At 44.1% G+C, this 9,666-nt stretch overlaps 1 protein-coding gene across 3 annotated transcripts; it reads right to left on the bottom strand.

The window, feature by feature from the left end:
- Positions 1-639: 639 nt before the first annotated feature.
- On the bottom strand, positions 640-8,277 carry DNAJC19 (DnaJ heat shock protein family (Hsp40) member C19). Of its 3 annotated transcripts, none has more exons than XM_037909124.2 (6): positions 8,124-8,277; positions 6,647-6,698; positions 6,262-6,335; positions 5,707-5,783; positions 3,549-3,619; positions 640-1,440 (listed from the first exon to the last, which is right to left on the bottom strand). In XM_037909124.2, exons 1-6 carry the CDS (start codon positions 8,124-8,126, stop codon positions 1,370-1,372), a joined length of 348 nt encoding a protein of 115 aa, XP_037765052.1. In that variant the 5' UTR covers positions 8,127-8,277; the 3' UTR covers positions 640-1,369. The 3 variants fall into 3 exon arrangements, with proteins under 3 accessions (XP_037765052.1, XP_037765053.1, XP_037765054.1); XM_037909125.2 differs by having other exon boundaries at positions 8,134-8,262; XM_037909126.2 differs by lacking the exon at positions 6,647-6,698 and having other exon boundaries at positions 8,124-8,227.
- Positions 8,278-9,666: the final 1,389 nt, after the last annotated feature.

Here is a 9,666-nt window from a genome sequence, read left to right as displayed (position 1 = left end):
CAGCTGGACCTACAGATCTGTGTGTTTTAGTTTGGGAAATACCTGGACAATCAGAAAGAATCACTATATAGATCTTCATGCTTCTCCTTTTCTATATTTTTTGTTAAACTCCTTTAAAAACAATTTAGTAGTTCTGGTTTTCCATCTTTGATTTAGTCTTGCTCATTTCTTAATGCACAGAATTTCAGCGGTGATTCGCTCATACATAGTGAAACACAGACATACATTTTTGCATACTGGGATCAGAGCGACCCAGGGAGAGGTTGCAGAGACCTCAGTATGGTCACAATACAAGCATATTAGATTTAGAAAAGCTAAAAGTTGAGTGAATTCTGGTCCATGTATAAATAATATAACTTCTGTGCTGTAAAGCAATGTTTTCTCTATCAAGGGAGAATGGATAGTTTGGGGGGAAAACTCCTTTACAATTTCTCATTCAAAACAGATAAAGAAAAAAGTCCTCCTTGTAACTTTGAATCTAAGCCTCTATCTTAAAGGCTCATGCAAGTAAAATTTCCACTTTCCATCTCTTACTAGAAACTTCAGTGTTATCCTAAGAGTACTTACACCTTATTCTTTTAAGATAATCATCATATACTGTAAGGCTTTAGTATATTATGAAATTTTAGTACTTATTAATACAAGTATAAGTTTGTCATTTTATTTAAATGCTGTGGAATCAGTAAAAATAATGAAAATCAGTGTAGAAATAAGTAAAAAATACATGGAGACAAATCAATAGCACTGACTATGGCCAACTTGTTTTTGAAAGTTAATACACGTTATCTTACAAGAGAATTCAGTACATTCCACTTTCTCCATTTTCCACGTTGCATTAATGTAACTAAATTTCTAAATGCTTTATTCCTATTGTGCAAATAAATCCATGATTTTCCTTAGGCTGTTTCAACCCAGCCTTTTCTCTTATTAGTATCATCTTGCTAACTTTGGCATATTAAGCCACAGCAGCATGAATTTCAAACAGATGTACCTAGTTAAACAGAAATTCAGCATTTTCAGAGTGCTCAAGACTCAGGCTGTTTGTGTGAATATACATTAGCCAGACCAAATCACAATATTTTCCATGTCATCCTAGGAAAAATACTTTGAATTAGAGGTAAACTGTACCACTACTAGAGATAGTACTTCAAAAATTATTCTAAGCCACTATTTATAAGCCCCCACCCTCCCCAAAACAAGATACACATGATCCAACCAAAATGGGGGGGAGGGTTCCCTGCATTAGTTTAATCATTGATCAAGTCAAAAAGATTGGTGTCAGGAAAGGATAACTTTCCTTGGGTCAGTTATCAAAACTGATATTAATATACATAAACTAAACCATTAATTTACAACTAAATATCCACATTCACTTCTTAGCTTGGCCTTCCAGTAAATCTTTAGCTTCATTGATTTTGGCTGCCACATAGGGAGAACCACCTAGAAGAAAAAAAGTCGTCACAAAAAAAGACAATCTTTTCTACTTCATTACATTATTGCCCAATTCTGGCTTAATGGTACCAGTAGGGAGAAAAATGTGAGCACATCTGTTCAAAGAAATACACGAGTGCCTCTATTTCATAAGTTAATAGACAAATGACATCTGACAAGTTGCAGAATATTTAGGATTTGTCTAAACATGGAGTTCAGGAATAGCTTTTAGTCCAACAAAGTGGATTAAGTTTGACAGGAAGAAAACTGATTCTGGAATATGTCTCCACTCAGATTTCAGGAATAGTGATTCCAGAACAGCTACTTTGGAATAATTTCATGTGCAGACAAACCCTAAACTCTATTAGGTCTCTAGTCTAGTCCTGTGTCACTTGGTGAATTTCATGATAGGGTCACCAAAGATTTAGAGGGGTATGGAGACCTATTTTCCAAGTGTTTTGGATGTTCCCTGCATATTTTATATAAAGCTAATGAGTCCACAGATTAACCAGTGTCTCTAATTCAGCAGGGCCTGACCCAAGCTTCTGTACTGGTGGAATAATTTGAGAGTGAAATGTAAAATACAGGTGATTAGTAGATTAAATGTTAGTAATCCCTCCAGTCTGATATACTGTAAATGCACCAAAATTAGATTTGATCACCTACCAAAAGATGCACAGACCCTTTTAGAGTACAAAGGACAGTGTCTCCTAACATCAGTATTCTTTGCTTTAGTTCCTGGTAAAAACTGGCAATATTATGAGACTCCCATGTTAGTAGACTCTGTATATGCCTAAGAATTCACTTGATGTTGTGTCTGCTGGAAGATTTCTGAAGAAGGCAGGTCCTGATGACCATGTATTTGAGGAGGAGGAGGAAAGAGGCAAAGAAGTAGATAGGAAGTTTCGCGGTCACTTCAAGGAGGCCATTTTACCTTTTAAATCAAGATTAAAGGTCCCAATTTGCCAAGTACCAAAAGACAAAAGTTTAAAACAAACAAAAGGAAGTATTTATTCACACAATGCAGACAACCTGTGGAACTCCTTGCCAGAGGATGTTGTGAAGGCCAAGTCTAACAGTTCAAAAAAGAACTATATAAGTTCATGGAGGATAGGTCCACCAATGGCTATTAACCAGGATGGAGACGAATGGTGCCCCTTGCCTCTGTTTGCCAGAAGCTGGGAATGGGCGACGGATCACTTGGTGATTACCTGTTCTATGCATTCCCTCTGGGGCACCTGGCATTGGCCACTGTTGGAAGACAGGATACTGGGCGAGATGGACCTTTGGTCTGACCCAGTATGGCCGTTTTTAATGACATGATTTAGATTCATTGAAGTCAATGGGGTTTAAGTGCTATGATGAATAGAGATGGGAGTACTCATATGGTTAAAGTTAGGCATGTGCTGAAGTACTTAACTGAATCTCAGCATTAGCATCACATAAGCAGCAATACTACATATTAAGTTTGTTGCTGTTTCTGAAGACTAACGGCCCAATTCTAACCAAACAGGAGTTCCACACGTTGGAGCAGCTGTACGATCACACTGTAGGCTTTCACCGAAAAGGAACTTTTTTTGTCTTTATATGATAAGTCAATGCAGAGATGATATATCGGGTACTGAGAGAGGAGTTAATTTGTTGAATCTATTAGTTTTAATAAAAAAGGAGTACTTGTGGCATCTTCGAGACTAACGGATTTATTTGAGCATAAGCTTTTGCGAGCTACAGCTCATTTCATTGGATGCATCTCATCGGATGCTGTAGCTCACGAAAGCTTATGCTCAAATAAATCTGTTAGTCTCTAAGGTGCCACAAGTACTCCTTTTCTTTTTGCGGATACAGACTAACACGGCTGCTACTCCTGAAACCGTAGTTTTAATATTGTTCAAATGTCTGGGCAGGGGACCTCTGAATATACAAGGATTCAAGCATCTTAAGATGTATTTCCTCCTAGGCAGGTTTTTTATTTTCTTTTGTTAATGTATGAATGATGTACCTATATGCCCTATACATCTCATGATCTTGGTTCCATTAATTTGGGCCAAAAATATACTGGGTTGACAGTAATAATTGATTTATTTCAAATGGGTCTTATCCCTACTGATTTTACATACCTTTATCTGGGTGATTCAAAAGCATGATCCGTCTGTGAGCTTCCCTAATTTTACCTTTATTGGCTGTAGGACTAGTTTAAAAAGAAGAGAGAGTTAGGTAACCTGACTTAAAGGAATTAAAAATATTATACAATTAGAAAACCTGAAAAATTAGAAAAAAAATTAGCAATTACTAAGAATAATTTGTCTCATGCTCAAATTGTTCACAACAAGTTAAGAAATTTGAAAAGACATTTTCCCCCCTAAATATTTTTTCTGTTGCTGCTTTGTTCAACATCTTCAGTCCATTATGCCAAAGTTTATAGTGTGTATTTTACAGCTTCATTGACAGATGTTGACCAGTTTCTCCTGCAGAACTGTCAAAAGGAGCTTGACATTACTTTTCATGGTCTTTTATTTCTTGAAAATTCAGTCATATTTGAAAGAGAAAACACATACCCTCCCTAGGACTGTAAAAAGTCCTGTAAACATTTGTGGGTGTATGTGTACAGTCCTTGAGAGCAAGCCATTTAAGACGTAACTATTTAATTATTTGAATCCCTAAACTGTTAGTTATGGCTGCCTACTTGTGTGATTTTCCTTTACTAAAACTTTTATTCTTAGTATTTTTACTTAGACTTAAGCAATTTGGGGGAGAGAAGGTCTTTTCAAATGGAGCCCCACTGCCTGATGGGGCCTCTAGATACTACCACAATACAAATAATAGGTATTCTAATGTCACAGACTTATGCTATTGGGAAGCTCAATGAGATGCAAATCTGGAGCAGTGAAAGAATGAATAAGGGCCACGGGCAAAATTTTCAAAAGCACCTTATGTCCAGATTCTCAAAGGTATGTAGGAGCCCAACTCCCATTAACTTGGGCACCTAAATCTCACAAAGTCAATGGGATTTGTGCTTTTACGAGCCCAAGTTATTTTTGAAAATGGGACATAGGCACTTTCGAAAATCTTACCTCAAATTTATCTCATGCAAGTAGTTCTGATCACCACACTGAGGCACTTCTTAAAGCAGTGGCTCCCAAACTTTTTAAGTCATGTCGCCCCGCCCTAATGTAATTTGCCCACTCCCCTTTCCCCAGAGGCACGGCCCAGAGCCAAAACTGAGGCTGGAAGTAGAGCCGGGCCATGGCTAGGAGCCAGGGGTCAAGGCCGGGAGCGGAGTCATGGTCAAGGCCGGGAGCGGAGCTGGGGGCAGAGCAGGGCTGAGTGGGTCTCCCTCCCTGCCCCCATGGGGGGTGGCCCAGCCCCATCATCCCCCCCCCGGAACATTCCTCCACACCCCCTAGGGGGGCACACCCCACAATTTGGGGGTCACTGTTTTAAAATGTCTATGTGATGATTGCAGTTATCAGCCTCTCCATGGTCAGTCAGTTACAGAATAAAGTCAGCTTCAGAGAGGGCCACCAAGTACATTAGCTAATAATGCAGCCAGAGTCCGCCAATTGAAGTCATCACAGTAGCCATTTCCCGAATATAGGAATGAGGATAGCTACAACTTAAGGCTTTGCAGAAGTCTGGGCAAGGGTTCCTAAAATCCAAATAGACTTCAAATGAAAGAATTTTCTGAATAAGGCTGTGCCTTCATAGTTGCTAAGAAAGCTTGTGGAACTTTTGCAGCCAAAACCAAAGTCAGTCTTCCCAAAATTTGGTGAAGGCAACCACCAGTCATTAACTTTATTAGTATGTGTGATTGAAAACAAAAATTCTTTTTGTACTGAAATACTAAATAGACCATAGTCCATGCTTTGATATAAAGGCACAGTGACATTTTTTTATTGCCAGAAAAGTTAGGTTGGGTGTTAAAGCAAGTTAAAAATGTAATACAAAAAAAAAAAAAAAAGTGGTTGAATACTGAATCCCCAATTGGAAATGGCTTTTAAAAAGTAATGTTTCTTTGTACAACATACTGTAATCAACAATCTAATATATGCAACCTTAGAAAGACCTGGTAGCCAGTCTTGCAAACTGAGCTGAGTAAAAGCAGTTTCTGCATTATGATAATCCCTTTTAATTTAACTTGGCACTGAATTTCAGATGCTGAAGTCAATGAGAGCTTTGAGGATTCAGTACCTCTGAAAAAATCAGACCCCGATCTTAAACTCATTAGTGCTGTATTCTCTCCTGCATCCTACATTTTTAATTAAAATGATTTTTTACCTCACTCCTAATATTAAAGCTGCTTCTCGTTTGGTCATTTTGGGATCAAATCCACCTCTGTAATAACCACTGAAGGCCTGAAATGGAAGATGAATTAGTAAGAAAACTGACAGGCAAAATAATATGAATTAAACAATACTGGAGGTGAAGAAGAGACCACCATTTCTTCTTTAGTAGCTGCAGAGCATTCCTATCTATAAGAGTACAAAGATGCGTCTTATGAACCGTTATCATGAAATTCAATCAAAGCCGAATTTCATTATTTACTCAACTGTTTGGTGGAGTTGCCAAATCAACCACTATAATTTGGAACTGACCTACAGCAGAATTGTTGAGATGAGTGAAAGTGTTTTATACACTCAATCTGGAGATCTTCTGTCCGAATTTAATAGCACCAATCAGTAATACACTACTGCTGTGATGACAGTTTGGTCTGTCTCTATTTATATTCGAGCATCTTTAACCTCTCGCCTGGGACTGAGTGAAGGTATTTATGTACAGAAAAAAATATTTAACATCAATTGAAAAAAGTACTATGGATAAAACAAAACTTACAGATTTTGGCAGACTCTGAAGGGCTTGTTTTACTTGTGGTTCCACTTGCTTCATAGCTTGTAACGCATAACGACCTTAAAGAAAATGACTAACATTAACAGAACTAAAGGCATAATTTCATGAAGATTTAGAAATTCAGTACAATAATTTTCTTTCATATTAGTATGCAGGAAAAAAATCTTTTTGACCTGACTAAGAAGAGAGAAAAATTTAGATATTTTCTTTGGCTGCAATCAGACCAGCCAGTCCACTCCTCTGTATGTGTCCCTTAAAAGATAATGTACTGCGTTGTGCTGAACTGATAGTATATTTTACACTGCACCATTATTAAAGCAGGTAATGAAAAGTAGAATCCAGTGTTAGATTCCTCACACCAGATACAAACCTGCAAATCCAGCAGCAGCTATTGTCAGACCAACCGCTATCAGAGTACTAGCCTGGGTGTGGGGGAGAAAGAGTAACCGATTAATTAACAAAAATGAAAATAATCTTTAGCCAAGTTAATTACATATATACATTAAAACTAAAATGGCTTCAAATATGACAAGAAAACAGTAAAGTGCAATATAACTGATAGATACAGTTAACTTGCACACATTGGCTGGCAGCTTTTAAAGCCTTACTTACTGCATTTCAAAACTACAGGTGGAACTGTTGACAGTTACTCTTGGGAATAGAAAAGCTTCACTAGTCCTATATGGATATATTTACTGAAACTTGTGTTCCACTAATCACAAGTGCATTTTTTGGCTTAATTGGTATTTATAAAATGCTTTGAGTTCCACAGATAAAAAATGCTTCAGCAATATCAAATATTACAGTTTAGTTTCAATTATCCAAACATCATTCAGGACATCCAATACGTCTGAATGCTCAAAATTATAATTACGTTGTTCAATTATTGAATATCAACAGATATGTGGACGCTACTTTGGATAAGTGATTATTGTGTAACAGTTGGCAAACTGTATTATCTGCACAGCCATGTACATAAGGTATACCAGTATATTACGCTGGCAAAGTGCTCCTAGCTGTGCTTTTACTGGAATAGCTTATTCCACACACACACCCAGGAGCCAAACAAGCTACACCAGTAAAAGCATGGTTTTGTTGGTATAACTGCATCTACAGTACAGGCTTTTGCCAGCACAGCTAGGTCTGTCCTAAACCAAGCCTACATGACACACATGTACTGGAAGAAGTTTGTAGCATACCGTTGCTTTGCTCCCCTGCTTAATTTTAAACTGATAAGTAAGGCCCCTGAGGGCAAGGGGGTAATTAAAGATCAAGAACGCCTGCACATCTTTCAGCCGGGCCCGCAGGCAGATTTGGCACGGCTATCCCTGTGCTGCTGGGGGCGGGGTGACTTTTCACCGGCCTAGCTACCCTCTTCCAACAGCCCTTCGGGCGGCTGCGGTCGCACCTGGAGAGTTTACTCCGCTTGCGGGGCCGGCACGAGCCCGCCGGGCGTCGGAACCTGCAGCGCGGCGTCACTCCGCCCCGCGGGGGCTGCCCGGCCGGAACGGCACCGGGACGGCGAAACACGCCGCCTAGTGTAGACAGGGCTGTCGCCACACCGGCCGGGGCCGGGGCCGGGGCTCCGGCTAGGCAGGGGGAGGTTTGCCGGCGTCGGGCCGGGCAGCCGGCACCGGGGCAATGCGGGCCGAGGGCAAGGCCACACTCCTCAAGGGCGCCGCGCTGCGTCCCCCCGGCCCGGCCCACGCGCTTCGGGGGTGAGGCCGCCACAGAGCGGGACTAACGGCCGTTCCGGCCTCCCCGCCCCGGGGCCACCCCACGACCGTCCCCTCGGGGACCTGCTCGCCCCCGCCTGCCTGGACGGAGGGATCCGGAGCCGCCCTCACCATGACTGACCCGGCGGAGCCCCGCTGCTGCGGGCGGGAAGCGGCCGGAGCGGACACGGCTCGGGGCCCCGCCGTCCCCGACTCGCCGTACGGCACCAGAGCTCTGTCGTAAAGCCCGCGAAGGGCCTTAGGGCCTGTCGTAAAGCGCTGCGGACGAGGGTGGGTGGGAAGGGAACGCGGAGTGTCTTCCTTGGGGGTGCGGGCCTGGGGCAGGGTGACCAGATGTCCCGATTTGGGGTCTTTTTCTTATATGGGCGCCTATTACCCCCCTCGTCCCGATTTTTCACACTTGCTGTCTGGTCACCCTAGCCTGGAGCTTCCTGGGCACTGATCCCAGAGGGGAAAGGGATGCAGACTAGGGGGCACCAGGCTGGAGCTGGGGGGGGGGGTGCAGACTAGGGGGCAGCAGGTTGGAGCTGGGGGGGTGCAGACTTGGGGGGGCGCCAGGCTGGAGATGGGAGGGGGTGTAGACTAGGGGGTGCCAGGCTGGAGCTGGGGGGGGATGCAGACTAGGGGGTGCCAGGCTGGAGATGGGGGGGATGCAGACTAGGGGGCACCAGGGTGGAGCTGGGGGGTGGTGCAGACTAGGGGGCGCCAGGCTGGAGAGCGGGGGGGGGGGGAGCGGAAGAGAATGCAGACTGGGGGGCACCAGGCTGAAGATGGGGGGGGGGATGCAGACTAGGGAGCATGCCAGGCTGGAGCTGGGGGGTGGTGCAGAGTAGGGGGTGTGCCAGGCTGGAGCTGGGGGGGGATGCAGACTGGGGGCGCCAGGCTGGAGAGCGGGGGGGGGAGCGGAAGGGGATGCAGACTGGGGGGCACCAGGCTGAAGGGGGGGGATGCAGACTAGGGGGCGCCAGGCTGGAGATGGGGGGGGATGCAAACTAGGGGGTGCCAGGTTAGAGAGCGGGGGGGAGCGGAAGGGGATGCAGACTGGGGGGTGCCAGGCTGGAGATGGGGGCGGGGGAAGGGGACGCAGACTGGAGGGCAGCAGGCTGGAGATGGGGAAGGGGACACAGACTGGGGGGTGCCAGGCTGGAGATGGGGTTGGAGGGAAGGGGACGTAGACTTGTGGGCACCAGGCTGGAGATGCGAGCGGGGGGGAAAGGAATGTAGACGGGGGCCCCCAGGCTGGAGTGGGGGGGGGGAAGGGAGTACAGACTGGGTGATGCCAGGCAGGAGATGGGGGTGGTAATGAGACTAGGGGTTGCCAGGTGGGGAAGGAGGGCACAGACTGTGGAAGTAGGCTAGAGATGGGGGCCACACACTAGGGGGGCTCATGCTGGAGGTAAGGAGCCAATCTGCAGAGGGGGGTCACAGTAATGCTGGTCAGAGAGGGTACAGACTGAGGAGAGGGAGCACTGGATGAGGCAGTGCCACTGACTAGTGAGGTTGGGGAGAAGGAGGCTCACCCTTTCTCCCTTGGTGCTCTCTGTGCTGCTCCTTTCCATCTCCCTTCCCCTCCCTCATTTTTTGAGAAGAATATGTGTTTTAAATAAGTGTCTTTGTTATTTTAAAGAAAATTGCTTTCCAGAAATATGTAAAA

The sequence above is a fragment of the Chelonia mydas genome, chromosome 9, assembly GCF_015237465.2.
Source record: "Chelonia mydas isolate rCheMyd1 chromosome 9, rCheMyd1.pri.v2, whole genome shotgun sequence".
Lineage (NCBI taxonomy): Eukaryota > Metazoa > Chordata > Testudines > Cheloniidae > Chelonia > Chelonia mydas.
Note: the sequence above shows the minus strand (reverse complement) of the source record. Positions and strands in the feature narration are given on the sequence as shown.